This window comes from Haemaphysalis longicornis, unplaced genomic scaffold (assembly GCF_048455015.1).
Source record: "Haemaphysalis longicornis isolate Haplotype H1 unplaced genomic scaffold, Haemaphysalis longicornis Haplotype H1 scaffold_3, whole genome shotgun sequence".
Lineage (NCBI taxonomy): Eukaryota > Metazoa > Arthropoda > Arachnida > Ixodida > Ixodidae > Haemaphysalis > Haemaphysalis longicornis.
Genome location: NW_027526335.1, coordinates 234,967,715 through 234,985,473, shown reverse-complemented (window position 1 = coordinate 234,985,473; position 17,759 = coordinate 234,967,715). Strand labels below are relative to the sequence as shown.

The window sequence follows — 17,759 nt, the reverse complement described above, 5'->3', positions numbered from 1 at the left end:
AGACTGCCTTAGAGGAACGGGTCTCCAATGCTCGCCTTCGAAATCAGAACTCCTTGTCTACACCCCTCGCAAAGCGGGCAGACCGTTACTACCCCCAAGAGCTTGCGATCATCTCGCCCTGTACACCGAGACTGGCCAGCGCATTCCCGAAGTTTCGGTGATCCGCATACTCGGCATGCACATTCACAGCAAGGGCGACAAGACAAACCTCATGAAGAAGCTTGCACTCAAAACAACAAGTACCCTACGCCCTCTACGCCGAGTCTCCACGGCCCGAGCCGGAATGCGGGAGGACGGCATGATGCGATTAGTACAGTCTTTCGCCGTCAGCCACATTGCCTACACGGCGGGGTACCACACGTGGACCACAACCGAAAGGGACAAGATAGATGCCATGATACGCAGACTCTACAAACCGGCACTCGGACTACGCGAGTCTACAGACAACAAGCGCTTCTCCCACCTGGGGGTTCACAACCGCGTCAATGAAATCATCGAAGCACAACTCACTGCCCAGCGCGAACGCCTCTCAACCACAAGAACGGGACGCCACATCCTGGAGATCCTCGGCTATGGTCCCCAAGTCACGGGAAGACACCTTTCCAAACTCCCCGACACGATCCAAGCCAACATTCACGTCAGCCCTATCCCTAAGAATATGCACCCTCACCACAACCAAGAACGCCGTCAAGCCCGGGCCAAGTTCCTCGTGCAGCAATATGGGGACGACTCCCGCGCCCGCTGCGTCGATGCGGCCGAGTACGACAACGGCCGATACGTGATGATTGCGATCAACGCCTGCACGGGCCAAGCTACCCAAGCTGCCAGCGCATGCTGAAACAACGCCACTGCAGCCGAAGAGTTGGCTATCACCCTCGCCATGACCGAACCGGACTGCGACACTATCCTCAGTGATTCTCAACAAGCCCTCCGCAACTTCGCAAGAGGACGCATCAACCCCCAAGCCGCCCGCATTATAGAGCGAGCAGCAATCTCGCCAGGCCTACGCAAGGAATTAAGATGGATCCTCGCCCATGCGGGAGATTGTTCACCGTATGCACCGAACCACAATAAGACGGCCCACAGGGAAGCACGCGCTCTCACCCACTGCAAGTGCCCGTCCGGAGTGGGAATGGTGGACGGCGACTGAAGACTCACCGAGTGGATACGGAGAAATCCTCAAGAACATGAGGGCTGCTCGCCAGCTATTCCCCTCATCCCACAAATCTCTAAGCAGGGAAGAAGCAGTACACCTCCAAACTGCGTCGGTGCTCACACCGCCACTCCTCCATCACATGTACCCCGACGATTATCCCAGCACACAGTGCGACATCTGCAAACAAGGTACAGCCAATCTCTGGCACATCCTATGAGACTGTGCAGCCATACAAGACGGCGTCAGCTTCACAGAATACCCCGCAGATCTCCAAATCACCATCGCCTCAACCAACAAGTCGGATCAAGAGCAGGCCATCCAGCAGGTTCTCAAGGCACTCGAAAGGCACGGACTCCGCAAAGGGGCCCCTGTCGAGTAGGGCTGCCCAAGAGGATGCAACGCACGGCCACGTTGAGGTCGGCCCGTCAACCGGGCTTTACCTACTGCAGGATTTACTCAATAAAGTCCTTTCCATCCATCCATGACAGCGTGCGCACCGTTTTCCTTTGTTTTTGCGCCGTACTTTTGTTTTAAGGCATAGGTAACTGTCATTGCCCTCAAGTGTTTCAACACCTCTTCAGCTATCCCTTGTTACGGCAACGTGTTGCACTCAGTATAACCCATGCTATTTCAATGGCTCAAGAAATCGGCAATTCGGCAGCTCCCCGAAGAGTCAACATCGACAGTCTGTGGATGGCAGCTACTGCAGGAGCGCCTTTTTACATGCGAACCCTGCCCAAAAAGTTTCCGAGGGCCTTGCTACAGCTGCCACGTCGAATTACAAATGGTGTTGCTGATTCCGCCACCAAACAGTGCAACCGCCTTTTGGCGGTCAGTGTTGAACTGAAACAGCTCAAAACAAGTGATATCGCTCGATAGATGGGCGCCTAGCCAAAGCGTTTGAAAAATAAATGTGCTTTTCCACAATTCCATTGGCCTCACGTGAGTACTTTGGTGGCTTTTTTTGGCGCGACAGAAATGAAGTCACCCCTCACGCTACAATCATGGTCACATTACAATTTCAGTAAACACAGTACATGGTTGTCTTTGGCATCTGGCAGAAGTAGAAAATTTAAGATCAGCATACACTACGTTCTCTGTGCTTTTTTTTAGACTGATCTTGATCAGAAGAGCAAGACTATACGCAACGAAACGAAATCTTATTTGTGCCCGATCATCAATGAGAGACAAGCTTTTGAGCTATCAAAACATTAAAGTCAGTCAGTGGCATCAAAACGCACAGTTCACACTTTAATGTACAGTTCACACTGTAGACAATTCGGTTTACACTAAAAATGTCGTTTCAAATCGCGCGCCATGAGCCGTAAAGGGTTCGCACAACATCCGACAGATGGCGACGAGTGTACTGGCCAGTAGGAAGACGCAGTGAAACATCCCCCTCGCGAGGGGCACGATCAAATGCAGAGCATTTCCGGGGGTGCACGACGTTAAGTAGTTTGCGTTACGTTAATGTTGTTGCACTTGTGGCAACTGCTGACGAGAGAGCGCTCGTCAGCAGTAATTTGAATGAGTCAACGATATAAGGCGCGTTCATAGCGTCCCACTCTGTGTCGGCTTTGTGGCGCAGTGGTTAGAGCACCATGTACATTGCGTTCCACCCGCAGGGTCGAGGGATCGAAACCTGGCGCCGGATAGTATTTTCTTTTTATATAGTAGGGACAACGACGGGGCGGACTACGGACGCCAACGCGGGTGACATCGTGAGTTACTGAAATGCTCTGCATTTAAAATGATGAAGGACTGTTTCAGGTACCTCTGCTTGGTACACAAGAGGGTTGCGGTCAAACCATCAGGGAGCACTGCCTTGCTGCCCCAATACCTACCTAAAGTAGACCATGCCGGAGCACAAGCCAGCATGGGCTACTTTAGGTAAACCTACCCATTCGTACCTGCCGCGCTGGCTAAGTGGCTAAGGCGTTGCGCTGCTGACAGCCACGGCGGCCCTTTTCTGATGGAGGCGAAAAGCAAAAACACTCGTGTGTACGAGATTTTTGGCACATGTTAAACATCCCCAGGTGGCCAAAATTAATCCGGAGCCCTCCACTACGGCAAGGCTCATTGCCGGCGTTACATCGGCGCGTTAACCCTACAATCAATCAATTAATATCATCATCATAATCTACCCATCCATAACATTGATGCATTTTATTTGCCAGGGCTATGAGCAACGTTCGCCTTCTCATCCCACCAAAAGGCTCTTATAAAAATCACGTGATTACGTTACGCCGTCAGATTGACTGATTGCAGGGTTTAACACGCTGTAGCTGCACGTGGGCTGTGAGGCGTGCAGTAGTGGAGGGCTCAAGATTAATTTTGAGCACCTGGGAAACTTTAACTTATGCTGAATCTTGAGACAAGGGTGTTTTCGCTTTTTGCCTCAATAAGAAAAGCAGCGACCGCGGCCAATATCAAACCTGCATATATGGGCTCAGCACGACACCTTAGCCACTGAGCCTAGCTGCGGGTGCATTATGCTGTCAGTGTCTCAAGCTTGCAAATGCAGTAAATGCTGCTAGCTACTAACATTACCCTGTAGTGCAAAGAACCAAACTTTTGACTGCACTTAATTTACATTGTTTTGGTACAATTCGTTTTTTTTTTTTTTTCACCTCCTTCGCACATAATCTAGCCAAATATATGTTCAATATGATGACCAGGTGGTTGATGCCTCGCCAGAATTACCACCCCATCAACATGTGCGGTCACTTCACTGGCCCGAAAGAATGAAATCGTCAATTCTTATCATTCGAGAAAAGTGAACTCATGATCTTGAGTAGCAAGTGGCTATGCCTCATTTAAAAACAGAACCCAGCATGTAAACTTTTCTCCGCACACATTTAGAGGCACTAAAGCCATTTTATATAGATGAAAAAAAAATATTTTTAATTAATGAGCAAGAATAAACAATATGGCAAAGAAAGTAGAACGGTTCGTTTTCCTTCGAGAAAAATCTATTTGGTCAAAATGAATTCGAGCTCACACAACGACTGAGCCTGTGCGCATAATGTAAGCACTGTGCTTACAACACTTTGGGAAGTCACAGTATGCAGTCGACGTAAAGAAATGAAGAATAAAGATGCCTACTCCTGGTGCAACAAACGGTGCACCTCGGTAGCATAGACATGATCTTATTTCAGAGAAAGGGGTGTGTGAGCTTGAATGCAAAAAAAAAAAAACGGAAAAAAATTCAATCGAGAGATCAACTCACAACTCAACTTCACAAATAACTTCGGGACCTTGCACGCACACCCAGCATAACCTTCCCATTGTTTTTATTTTGCTTGACCCATTGCGAAACAGCCGGCTGATTAACTGACCACTGACAAGGAACCCATGTAAACTCAGTGCATAGATAGCGCCAAAGTATTTCAGGAGTCTGTATTCACAGAAAAGAACAGTGCCTTCCTGCATCCGCAAGATATTCAGCTTAACTAGCTCACATTCACTGGAAGCATGCAGGCTATGCTGCCAGAAGTGTCTGCTGAGAGCACCATCACTCCACTGGCGCGGCATCCAACATCCAATGCATAATGCTCAGTGACACGGTAATAGAGAAGGGTCCATAGGTATAGAGGGGATATTGTGGCCGATATGCATGCATATATGATATGCTGCTGTCAGTTACCGCTGGTGCAGCTACACAGACCCGAGTTTGGCCCCAGCTCCAGCATTCCAATAACTTCTTGCGGCACTGAGACTGCACCTGCAAGACCTTGTGCTTACTCACAATACAAGCATTATGACATAACAGCTGCCCAGCCTCAAGCAGACGTTGAAGGACTCTTCACCCACAAAATCTGGTTTGCACAGGCACTACATCATGTGCAAAAAAACTATAGAACAGAAATTCACTTCCTGCACGTATAAAAAGCTACATTCAACATAATTCAAATGTCCTAAACATGCAGAGCATCCTACCGCTGAAAGGGCTACCTGCTACTATTATTCCTGTGGTAATCAAAGAATAAACAACTCCCACAAGTTAGGTGGGCATAACTCCTGCTGTAAAGGCCCTACAGCACTCAAACGCATACTTATAGGCCCAGTTCTATTTCTGGGTTCCTATATCGGTCACATAAATGCAGTACGTACCTGTATTGCATTTCGTCTTTCCAGACAGCCCCTGTCCTGAAGCTCCAGCCACTTTTAAATGAAAAGGTTGCAAAGAAAAGTTACATAAGCACAAACGTCATTACCTGCCAAAGCTAAAAGCTCACAGTACACTACACATTCCGAGAAGTAAGCACACTCACTCAATGATTGTTTTATTATCAAGACAGTTATGTTAAAAGACCTAACCGCAGAATTGATGAAAGGTGCTTAAAACCAAGGCTATGTAAGCGTAGATAACGTTTACGGCAATGTGAAATATACTCCGCCTAGGTGCTCCTGAACTACAAACTGTTTGAAGAAAACAGTTTCCAAAGAAAGAGAACGCGAAAAAGGGTGAGGAAAGGTTTTCAGCCAGTAACAAGACGATAAAAAAATAGACTGAGGCTATACGCACGACGTCGTGTGGACCATCCGGAAATGGCTATACGCACGACGCGACTGTTGTGCCACCCCGTGGCAAATTTGTAAAGCTTTTTTTTTTTTTTTTTTCGGCGGCGCGAACTGGCGAACTCACCGCTCGCTGCGTGTTTTGTGGCGCTCTTCCCTAGCCGGCCGCGTCGACGCGCGCTGGACGGGCGTCGCTTACACATGTGGTTTCGGTTATGCTCTTCGTCTTCCTCTTTCAGCGCTCCGCACGTTTCTTATGCTTGCGTAGGTGGGCGCACACACCTGGTAATTATTTACATCCCGGAAAGCAAACAGCTACAATAAACAGACGACACAATGACATTTTTTTTGCCCCATGTGTGGTTCTTCCGAATCCTCTCTCGCCGAAGAGGGTATCGAACTCGCGCTCATTCGGTCCGCGCCTCCCGTTTCGCTCAGCGCACTAGCAGAGAGAAATTGAAGAGATCTTGGTGCGCCTGTGGGCGCCTTTCGTTCTCTGTTATGGCGATTGAAGTAGGCGCCACGTTTAATACGTTCGAAGAATTTCGCAAAGCGCTGAGCGATTTTCAAATCAACAACATTGCAACGTTCTCTTCGTCACCAAGGCGACCAAGAAAGTTGAAGTCGTAAACGCGCGTCTCAGTGTTGGCTTAGAGAGGCTCGACTCTAAACTTAAGTACGCTAACGCGACTTACATCTGCAAGCACGGTGGAGTCAAGAGATGTTCCGGCACCGGCATCCGACCTCGTCAAAGGTAAGAAAATAATGACAGTATCTATTTTTTGTGCAGTTTTATTGATCGGTGCCTAAATGCATTGTGTGCAGGACAATGAAACAGGAATGCCCAGCCACTATTGTAGTCGCAGCACGACGCGCAAGCCAAACGCTTGAAATCACGAAGGCTGACCTTAGTCATAACCATGAAGTCAGCAGCCAGATCTTCGGCTTCTACCCAGAGAGTCGGCGACTCACCAGCGAAGAGCAGGAATATGTGCTACCGCTAATGGAGATGAACGTGCCCCCAAGCGTGGTTGCGGGCAAACTTCACGAGACGACCGGTAAATAGACCTTATATATATATGTGTCAATAGAGTTTGCAAAATTTGATATTGATGATTAAACTTTCTGATTATTCATCGAGTCACTGGTAGGATGCATGTGGCAAAGCCAACTTATACTGCACGGTTTGGCAACACTAAAGTTTTTGTTTTTTTGCTCAAGGTTTCGCTGAGTTGTTGTGAAGTCAAAAATAAAAAGGTGATCGATGTTAGCATTTTGGGGCGCAACAGCTAAGGTATATACGTATGCACTTACCGGTTAGCGTTCGTTATCACACTTATTCAAATCGATCGTTATCACCGGGGATTGATGTTTTATATCGTCAATTTTGACATGCTGTAGTCGTTTCTCGTGCACCTATACCCGCCCCAGTAGTTTGTCCAGGCACTGCACTTCCAGAATTAGTTCAAATGTTCCCGCTCGGGTGATAGAGATTTTTACCGCGTTTTTTGCGAGCTGAGGAGTGTGTTGTTGTGAAGGGGGGCGTGGCCGCTGCGCTTGACAAAAAATTACGCCACTCGTGAGTTCGCTTCACCCACGCCTCACTTCTGCTACAACAGCTCCAGCTGAAAATTTAAAGTCGGATATCAGTTCAGGCAAGGAGAGCGCTTCAAATCGGCCGCGCACGCCCCCATCTGTTCGCCGAGCAGTTTCGTTTCCGTAACAAGTTCGAAGGTCTAGTGTGTGTTCGTATTGTTTCCTTTCAAAACTTCTGTGGCGCTGCAATGCATGCAGGACGCTTGTAGTACTGAACTGTTTTTGTCACGCGACAGCGACTTGTTTAATTTAAAGCTTGTTGGGCACGATTCTAGCGTACCGCACCTCATTCCTGCAAGCAGGACTACAATAACAAGTCACATTATGACATTAAACCGCCAGTTTTAGTTATGACATAACTGAGGACGTCCAAGAATCCACCACTGAGTTTCCTTTTCAACTCCAAGCGGATGTCTTCATCGCGTGTTTGCGCCGAATTTTGTTTTTACCGCAAATTGCGAAGTCAGTGATTGGAAATGTGTTTTTAGATCCCCTGGGCACAAATCTGTGCCTGTAATAGTGTCAAACCACGACTAGTTTCTTCCAGAGAACCATCCAAAATTGCGCATTTGGAAATGGAGGTTGGCTTCACCGCAAGGCGCGGGCACCACGCGTGCTAGCATATTTTTTATATCTGACGAATTGCTCCGCGCTATTGAATTTTTTTCGAAGACGTGTTCTTGATATACAAAATTTATATTCTAGAATTTTCTATTAGCAGTTTTTTTTATCACTTCCTTGAACATTTTGACGAAAATTTTGATTTCAATAATTTTTTTCGCTGCCATTATTTATGACCAAATTTTAAAAACTGGTGTTTTTGGAAAGGGCGTGAATCACCTGCATTTTATATCACTGCAATATGTGCCTAACCAATGTGGTTAGCCCCCAAAAATGTTTTGTTGGACATGTTAAAATTGGTCAGTTTCCTGTAGTAGCAAAAAGTTAAACGGCTTTTAACATCTAATAGCTTATATATTTAAATTTATCACATTAGGACTCCTCAATCAGCTTTTTTTAATTCGAAGTTTTCTTATGCTGTAACAAACATTAACTACATAGTTTGCTTGAAATATGTTCTCTTCCGCAGGCAAGACCGTCCTATCGAAAGACTTGTGCAATTTGAAGCGGAGTCTGGAAGGGTCTGATGAAGCTGAGCAGCTGATGCGGGAAATAGCTAACTGCCAAAACAACCACAAGGCGAAGGTGACTGCCATCACCGATGAGGCCAAACAGCTTCAAATCTTGCTGGTGCAGACAGCGCACATGCAGCGTGCGTTTGAATCATTTCCCGAAGTGCTTCTGCTCGATGCGACGTATCGAACAAACAAGCTGAAGATGCCCCTTTTTGTTTTTCTTGTCCAAGATGGGTGTGGCGCCAGTCAAGTGGTTGGCTATGCATTCGTGGCCTCAGAGCAGTACCACGTTGTGTCTAAACTCTTGGAGACATTTGTTAAAGAGAACCCCAGTAGCCAAGAGACTCAGGTAGTAGTTGTGGACAAAGATTTCACAGCGATAAATGCCATCCGCAACACATTTACAAGTGCCCCTTCTGTACAGCTCTGCCAGTTCCATGTGGTCAAGGCATTTGGCGTGGCAGCTGGCCGTTTAGGAAGGTCAGTCGAAGAGAAGCAAAAGATGATTTCCAGCTTCAAAGAAATGCTGCATGCTCCCACCATGGAAAAATTTCAGGAAGTGAAAGCAGACTTTCAGCGTTATGCCAGCAAAGAGGCAGTTGCGTATTTCGACGAAAACTGGGGCACTATAACGGAAATGTGGGTCCGTCACATTTGTGACAAGGAATTCACGTTTGGTGACAACACAACAAATCGTGTGGAGTCGCACAACAATCTCATCAAGAAAGTGCTCAAGTCATCCAGCAAGCTTCATGAAGCACTAGCCAATCTTTTGAAGTTAGCCGGCATGAGCAGGCAAAACACATGCCATGCTGCAACACTGCTCAAGACCTGCAACTTCTACTCGTACAACACCTCACACGACATCGAGAGGCAGTGCGAAAAAGTTTTGACCCCATACGCATGCCGTTTGGTGAGCAAGCAGCTAACGAAGATGGAGGAAAGCAATCGCGCAATCAGAAAAACAACCGAAGATAAATATGAAGTCACATCCGGAGTAGGCGATGCTTGCCATCAGGTTTGCCTGGACAGCCAGACTTGCAGCTGTACAACATTTTCAAAGATGGGGCTGCTGTGCAGGCATTTCTTGGCAGTGTGTGTGAAGTTGTCGAAAAAACCTGATCTGGACAAAGCAGTCCACAAGCGTTGGTTTAAGAACTACCAAATGCGCTTTGTTGGGCCATGTGAAGATGCGAATTCGGAAGACAGCCATTGTCCAGAGAATGTCGAAATTGTTTCTATGCCTGGGCCCTTTTTCAAAAAGATGAACCGGAATCAGCGGTACAACTTTGCCATGCAGACTCTTAAAGCTCTGGCCGACACACTTGCAGACTGCCGCCCCGAGTTTTTTCAAGCACGCCTCAGGCATCTTGAAGACTTGAACGCAGCGTGGCTGAAAGGGGATGATGTGGGAGAAGCAGGCTGCTCCAAAGAACGCACCACTGATGCCAACTGCGGTGAAAATGACCAGTGCAGCAGCAAACCACAAGACAACGTCCCAGAGAACAGTTTGCCGCTGAATGGTACACAGAACAAGAGGAAGCAGGATGTAGAAGAGAATGACGTCCCCATCAAGCTTCCGATGGTTAAAACCAGAGGACGGCCAACCAAAAGGCTTCGGCAGCGAAAGCTGAAGAAACTCAGAAAAGGTGGCCAGCCCGTGCCTTTCTTGGAGCTCTCTTCAAAAGAACAAGAAAAGTGTAAGCAAAATTATTGATTGCTAGAACAGTAGAACTTAACTTTCAGAGGCAGCTAGCAAGCAAATGAAAGAAATGTTCATCAAAATACTCGAGCAGGTTTATGACAGAATTACAGATTGCTGCAGGTTTTGTGTACTGCACTCCAATTTCAGATATGCTTCAAAAAATTCATGTGCTGAATGAATATAATGCAACTGTACTGTAAGCTTCATAACATTTACTTGTGCACGCAGTGCACATTTTAAGCCACGAGCCAGTTTCAGTACTTCCCGGTGGGCTATCCTAGTTAGAGTTTTCTACTTCATAGCATAAACATGGTCATGTATGTAAACAGTTATGGATCTTTGGTAAATCTCTTTCAGCAATGACTTTTCTATCGTACTGATTCAGAACAAAACAATTGTGTCAAACAGGCAGTATAACTCCACATCTACGTTTCAACTGTTGAGAGACTACTCATGTGTTGCTGGCAGTTATAATTGTCTCCTTTTCTGTCCGCTACAGTGATTATGACTTCGATTGCTGATGAGGACGTGGCAGGTCGTGCCCTTGATGGAAACTTCCAGGTGCAGGAAAGTGAGGTAGAAGTTCGACCTGAATGTTTACCAAGCTGCATACTTGACTGCAAAGCGCCGTTACCAAAGCTGAAGAAGTACTTCACACCCGATGCCTGGCTTGCACTAACATCAGCAAGTAAGATTTTTTTCATCTAAATCTGTTGCTTTCAATGACCAGTTTGTGCAACACCTTTCTTCACAATTACAGTTGCAACTAAGAAACAAGGGGGCCTGTGGTATTGTGGGCATTGCAAGGACAAGTACGATGGTGCATTGAACATGATCTGCTGTGACCAATGCCTAGAGTGGTACCACTGGTAAGCATGCAACTTTACAAATGTGTCGAGTCATGCTTACAGCAATTTTTTTCTTGGCAGGTCTTGCGCGGGAGTACAAGAAGAAGATCTCGGCCGGCACTGGTTTTGCCCCGAGTGTTCAGGCACCGCATGATGAAAAAAGCAGTGGAAATGTGGAAGCCAAGTAAAATCAGCTTCAACTTACTCATGAGTGCCAATAAAATCTGAATGCATACGCAAATATGCCCCAACGCCTTTCTTTTTGTCATGCAACAGAAGCTGGTGGCCGCCGTTTAAAATAAGACGGCAGGGAGCCTTAATAAGTACTGATTGTAATTATTGCATTCATTAAGAACACTTTCAATGTCAGTCGAGCCCACTGTAGAGCTTTGTGCAACATTGATGCTGGGCAAACGTAACTGCAAACAGCTAGCAGGTATTGCGCACATGTAGGACGCCACAGAGTGTTGGCATAAGCGTGTTCAGGGTCCTACATGAAGGGAGCCAGTTCTCGTTGGAGATTAACCCCCCCCCCTAATCCCAACTTCGAGAATTAATGCTGGCCAACATTAATTTTCTCCCCTAGCAAGAAAAAATCTTTTGTAAGGTGCCTCATTGACTCTTGCAGAACCATGTGTCAGGAAATTCGCGTTCCGCGCGTTCGTCTGGATGCGAACATCCATCTCTGCTTCCTGCGCATGCCTCAGTCGTTCAAGAAAGGTACAGACTTGAGTACAAGAGAAACTGTATTTTGGATTAGTCACTCCACTTCGAAGTCGAAAAGAAAGACGAAACGTGCGTTCTTCCCCGTAAAGCACCCGCTAAAATGCCACAAGGTGTGCGTCACACCTTGATCTGGTAGCGAAACCACCGCTGCAACCGTCGCTGCGAAGGACTCGGAAGCACTGTCCGAACGTCATGGAGAAGTCATGGAGGAGGTCGAACTCGTGACGGCCATAATCACGAATCGAAGGACTTGAAAGCACTGCCCGAACGTTGGCCTGAACTTCGTGGACGATGCTGAATTCGCGTCTCTGTTCTGACAGCCGTAATCACTGCCCGAACTTCATGGAGGAGGTCGAACTCGTGACGGCCATAATCACGTATCGAAGGGCTCGAAAGCACCGCCCGAACGTTGGCCCGAATTTCATGGACGATGCCGAACTCGCGTCCCTGGACTGACGGCTGTAATCACGCATGCAATAAAAAAAATGGACGACAAACATTTACCGTAGCGCCGAAAAACAGAGCCAACTAATTTTTCGCGGCGCGGCAAAAAAAAAAAAAAAAAAATTAATTTTGTTTTACAAACTCGCCACGGGGTGGCACAACAGTCGCGTCGTGCGTATAGCCACTTCTGGATGGTCCGCACGACGTCGTGCGCATAGCCTTAAGCCCGTACTACATGGAGCGATTTCGCCTGCGAATTCGCTGATGCGGCGCCGCTCGTGCGGCAAAACCACCTTTTTTCGTTGCTGCGCCGAAGTGCCAAACATTTGAAGCGGTCGAGCAAACGCCGCTCGTGCGGCGTGTGCGGCGTAGAGGGGCCGGACCTGCGGCCAATAGGAGCACAGCTCGGCACCACTTGCACGCTTGGAAACCAGATGGCGTTGCTTGTATGAGCGCGACAAAAGCGCGGGCACACCAAAACGTTTGTCTTCTCGGCTGTGTGTGCGTATATTGATAAAGAATTGGAGATTCTTATATAAAACCGCAAATAAACTTATATTTACCGCAAACCAGGCAGAAACAACTTGCAAAGAAAGTAAAATAAAACCACCCTTGATAAAATCACGCAACCTTTGCTGGTGGCAAACTTAAATCAGTCTGCAAACAAGGCGCATCTGAAATGCGAAAATCGCGGCGTTCGCAGGCCTCATGTAGACGACAATTCCAGGCATTGCGAACTTCGCAAGTGCGAATGTTCGTTCCAGCGGATTCGCAGGCGAAATTCGCTCCATGTAGAACGGGCTTTAGTCAAAAAAATATTCAACCACTTTTATTGCCAAGTTAAGATTTTCAAACTATTTCAGGTTTCCTTTTTTCTCAAGGGAAGTTTTATGTCCGATAAGTTCAGCAGTCCCAGATTGTATTTTGCTTTGTTCAAAGTGGCTCGGGTATCGAAATAAAACAAAGCGGTGAAACCGCACGGCCGCATACAGAAAAACACCTAATGCGATAAAAAACGCATACGGTACAAAACTCCCCCATTCCTCACGATGTCATCAAGAGGACCGGCAATTATTTCAGACTTGTAGCCCCCTCCGCTGCGCCTAGCACCTGTCCGTCAGCAACGCTAGACATATCGAGCAGCGCCAGCGTCAGTAAATTACATTTAGCTTGCACGAACCACAGCGTGAGACTGACGTGGAAACGAGAAGTCAAGCCAGTAACACGTTTCTGGCACCGAACCTTAGTCGCGCTAGAAAAGGTCAAGCAAAAAAGAACTTACCGAACTTCTTTGTCCGGGCACAGGGAAACGCCGCCGTTCTTCGATCGTTTGCCGCTGTATTTCAGTTTATCCTTAACCTCACGTGTTTCCAAAGTGGCAAGCAAGCTTTATCCACAAAGGGCGAACACATTTTACGACGGACAACGCACACCACCGTCGACCTCGCCGTCGAGTGTCCCTATTCGGACGCCTTGTGGGAACAATATTTATTTTTAGTTCGCACGCCGCGTGGGAACAATTTTTATTTTTAGTTCGCACGCCGCGTGCCAACAAAATAGCTAGAGTTATCCCAATCTTTAAACGCAGTGAAACATCCCCCTCGCGAGAGACACGATCAAATGCAGAGCATTTCCGGGGCGCACCATAGAGTTTCTTACAATATAACTACTAGAGTGGAAACTGGCGCTGCGATCGTACGCCTCAATTGGCGTGGGCCGCATTGGCGTGATGGGTAGTTGTGGATTCGGATTGGCGCTCGATGGCTCCCGGAACTTTCTATGGATTGCAGGCAGTTTCGTTTTCGTTTTGGATTTACATGAACGCATTTGCCTAGGCGGGGTGTTGGGAGGAGTGATCAAAAATACGTTTCTCCTTGAACTGCATACCTCGCGTGCACATGACGCCTCCCTGAGTGGAATGTTTTATAACCAGAGTTGCGAATTGGGTGGGTTATCAATGCATTGCTGCACAGCGAGCATGAAAACACAAATGACGGCGCTTTGTGTGGCGAAGTTGTCTGCTAATTAGGAGTTGCGGCGCTACTCATTCGGCAGAGCAATGCATTGTCAAAGCTGGTCAAAGCTGACGATGGTTGCGAATCACTTGGAACAGCCACACCTTTCGTGCGAACGCCGGCTCCTACGGCGTAGAACAGCAGCACCGGTGGCTGATAGGAACGCAGCTTGGTGTATGTCACTATATAACTTCTCCAAAGGTAATCGGTTTCTTTTTTTTATGAGCATAAAATTTTTTTACCATTACAAAGCACCAGCGCCGAAACTTTTACAAGTAGTTGTTAAAGAAGTCCGCGTCCTGCTGTAGTTGGCGAAAAATGGCAAACCTGCTCCACAAACCTTCTCGACTCCGCTTCTGCTTTTTATTTAAACGCGCCGTTTTATTTCGTAAAAAACCAATTTTTCGTTCCTAACTTTCTTGTTTGCCATGTAATTTATAAACGAAGAACCGGGCAATAAGAACTTTTTTGTCAAAAACACAATTTGCGCAGCCATAAGCCCGTTTTGATCCTACGCAATCCGGTTCCACAACTACCCATCATTCCCATTGAAGCGTAAGCGCCGCTGCCATGTTCGCGTTGACACTAGCGCCAGTTTCCCCTCTAGTTATTTGTATGAAACTCTGTGGGGCGCACGACGTTAAGTAGTTTGCGTTACGTTAATGTTGTTGCACTTGTGGCAACTGCTGACGAGAGAGAGCTCGTCAGCAGTAATTCAAATGAGTCAACGATATAAGGCGCGTTCGTAGCGTTTCAATCTGTGTCGGCTTTGTGGCGTAGTGGGTAAAGCACCATGTACATTGCGTTCCGCCCGCAGGGTCGAGGGTTCGAAACCGGGCGCCGGATAGTATTTTTTTTATATAGTAGGGACAACGACGGTGCGGACTACGGACGTCCACGCGGGTGACATCGTGAGTTACTGAAATGCTCTGCATTTCAAATAAAAAAAAATCACAGCATATCCACGGGGTGAATGATGATGAGTGGGCGAAGCTCCTGAGGAAATCATCGGTAAAACCGTGACTCTTCAGTGAAAGTTCGCCCACTACATCTGTGTCCGAACGTAACGTCTAGAAAGTCTCGCTTAAACCGCGCGTCGGCACCTTGGGGCTGAGCTCGCCTGATGCGTTTTGCAGACGCCTCACGAGCTCTCACTGCATCGGGGTCTGCCTGCCGATACGCGCGCTTTCTCGCCGCTTCCCGTTCTCTGACGTTTTGGAGATCCTCTTCGCGCCGCAGCCGTGCCGCTTCGCGTACGGCAGCTAGGGTCGTCGCGCCGTTGCCGTGACGCTTGGGCCTCTCGTTCTCGAACGCTGGGATTTTGGCGGCGTCGTCGCGCAGCCAGACGACACGCTTCGGCCTCCCGCTCTCGTACGGCAGGATCTTGGTGGCGGCGTCGCGCAGCTTCACGGAGCGCTTCTGCCTCGCGGGCTCGCACATCTGCAGCCTTATCCATCGGGCGACTCCGAGCGCGCGCCAACAGCGAACGGATTTTATTACAACGCTCCCCGCCATCTAGTAAACAATCCAAGAACTAAACTAGAGGTAGCCACGCCATCTAGTAAACAATCCAAGCGCATCTTTTAATCATATACAAGTACCGCCATCTAGTAAACAATCCAAGAACTAATCTAGAGGTAGCCACGCCATCTAGTAAACAATCAAATTAAGAACTAAACTAGAGGTGGCTACATACATACGTCGAGGATGGACAGACCCACGCCCTAAGGAGTTTCGCCCCTAAAATTGTTCGCACGCCTTTGAGCCTTCGCCTGCTTCGCGACCAGCGCTGCTTGCGCTGTCCTTTTCGCATGGCGGAAACCTTTTCTTTCCTCCATGCCCTTTCGAATCACTCTGGTCTCACTCAAGCTCAGCATCCTCAAGCTGCCCGCATAGTTATTGGCTTATCTGTGTTAGTAAGTAGCTCAATAGTTTGTTACCTGCAGCAATAAATTTGATAAGCACGTTGGTAAACATGTTGCATCCGCGGGGCCACACGTCGAGTTCTTGGTTGAATGCTTGAATTGTGTTTCGGCGAGTTCAGCGTTGAAGCTGACTTATCTCCGCCGTTTACTTTTTCTATTTTGTAATTCCGGTAGGCATTTTGATGTTGGTGCACCGGGAAAATCTCTACCCCTGTATTTTTTCTGGGCTCTATCATATGCGACCGATGAGCAGTTCTCGGAGAACCATCGTGTTCAGCGGTTGTGCTGCTCATTCAAATATGCATATTTCTAGAAATAGAGCGCTTGATACTTTATGTGAGTAAGCAGGCACGTGCAAGATACTGTGGTGAGGAAAAGCAGTGGTACATATTAATTTTACATTCTATGAGTGTTTTGTTTACTATATGTCTTTAAGAGACACGAAATGCGGGGGGGGGGGGGGGGGTTTGCAGAACGTGAACTTCTCAAAGTTTTAAAGGGACACTGAAGTGATATGTAAACATTGCGGGATTACTAGCGCAAATTGTAGTCCGGAGTCCCCAGGCCATGTTTCGACCACTCTAGCCGCGTTTACGCGATTTTATTTAGTAGAAAAACTAATTCGAAAACGCTGTCCTCCTCTCTTTACGCTCGCCCATTTTCTGTGGCGTTTTCGTGTGACGTCAGGAGGGGATGAGCTGGCAATTGGCTGCGCCACGGCTGCGCTACTGCACGGCTCCCCGGCCGACAGAGTCAGTCAGCCCAGCGTTTCGTCCGCCGGCCGCATGCGGGTCGTCGCAATCAAGGAGGTTAAAAAAAATTGCTTGGTCGCAATTCGTTCGCTTAGTTGAAATGAAGCCAGGACACGTTTGTGAATGGAAGAATGTGCCTTTCTTTACTTGGTTTGTTTGTACACTGTATCTAGCTCCAAGTCAAGGTCGCTTCACACAAGCGCTGCACATGCGACGCTTCGCTGACTGGTACGCCAGCAGGAAAATATAAGGCCTCTTGAAGGCGGGAGAAGAGTCAGCGAAGTCAATATAGGTACTAAGCAAATAAAAGCAACTGATATTTTTACCATACAGCGTAAAACTAGGGCGCGGGAAGCACTTTTTGGCGCTGGGCGAACAAGCACAGCGGTCAGCAGCACGACTACGCATCTGCGAACGCTTTTCCGTCTACGAAGTGCAATTGCTAGACGTGAGCTACTGTGGAAACTCGGGCGACGCTTACTGCACGATCGCAGTACAACAAATAGTCACCTAAGCGGCTTGAAATGCCCAAACTAAATAAAAGTGTAAACCGGTTGTACAATATATACCTTATATTAACACGGGATTCGCGTCCCGCTCCGTGGCCTAGCAGTCTGGGGCGCTAGGAATTCACCGCAAATGTTTTGCGAGTGACAAGTTCGAATCCCCGCGGGTACGTGCTTTTTTTTTTTTTGTAAGTTAACTTTTTTGTTTTCCGCCGATGTTTTCTATATTGAGTTCACCTTTTTTGGGGCCGCAACGTTCATGGCTACACGAACTAGTTCACAAAACGCGCGCAGGCTGGCACTGGCGCGCTAGCAAGTTCTCGTTGGCGTGCTGTTGCCATAAGCACCGACTGCTTGCAGGCAGTGGACACAGGCCAGAATGAACAGATCCTTGGCCTGGTGCGAACACGCTACAGGCATGAGGGAGGC

The 17,759-nt window shown here is 47.8% G+C and overlaps 1 protein-coding gene and 1 long non-coding RNA gene across 3 annotated transcripts in view; one reads left to right on the top strand and one right to left on the bottom strand.

Annotated features, from left to right (window-relative positions):
• LOC144176066 (uncharacterized) overlaps nucleotides 1-13,624 on the bottom strand; it is a 48,523-nt gene extending 34,899 nt beyond the window's left edge. The window contains exons 1-2 of one of the 2 annotated variants that reach the window (XR_013323765.1): nucleotides 13,415-13,624; nucleotides 5,270-5,320 (exon numbers count right to left, since the gene is read on the bottom strand). This is a non-coding gene — a long non-coding RNA (uncharacterized LOC144176066). The remainder of the gene's footprint in view (nucleotides 1-5,269; nucleotides 5,321-13,414) is intronic. The other variant, XR_013323764.1, reaches the window with a different exon arrangement.
• On the top strand, nucleotides 6,103-11,811 carry LOC144176062 (uncharacterized). The gene is made up of 6 exons (XM_077705187.1): nucleotides 6,103-6,431; nucleotides 6,503-6,735; nucleotides 8,364-10,109; nucleotides 10,614-10,802; nucleotides 10,875-10,983; nucleotides 11,044-11,811. Exons 2-6 carry the CDS (start codon nucleotides 6,507-6,509, stop codon nucleotides 11,114-11,116), a joined length of 2,346 nt encoding a protein of 781 aa, XP_077561313.1. The 5' UTR covers nucleotides 6,103-6,431; nucleotides 6,503-6,506; the 3' UTR covers nucleotides 11,117-11,811.
• Nucleotides 13,625-17,759: the final 4,135 nt, after the last annotated feature.

Bases quoted from the DNA above. Each gene is read 5' to 3' on its own strand.
- LOC144176062 (XM_077705187.1), top strand. From the start codon at position 6,507: ATGAAACAGGAATGCCCAGCCACTATTGTAGTCGCAGCACGACGCGCA. The intron at 10,110-10,613 runs GTAAGCAAAATT...TGTCCGCTACAG, and splicing joins TTCAAAAGAACAAGAAAAGT to TGATTATGACTTCGATTGCT. The intron at 10,984-11,043 runs GTAAGCATGCAA...TTTTCTTGGCAG, and splicing joins TGCCTAGAGTGGTACCACTG to GTCTTGCGCGGGAGTACAAG.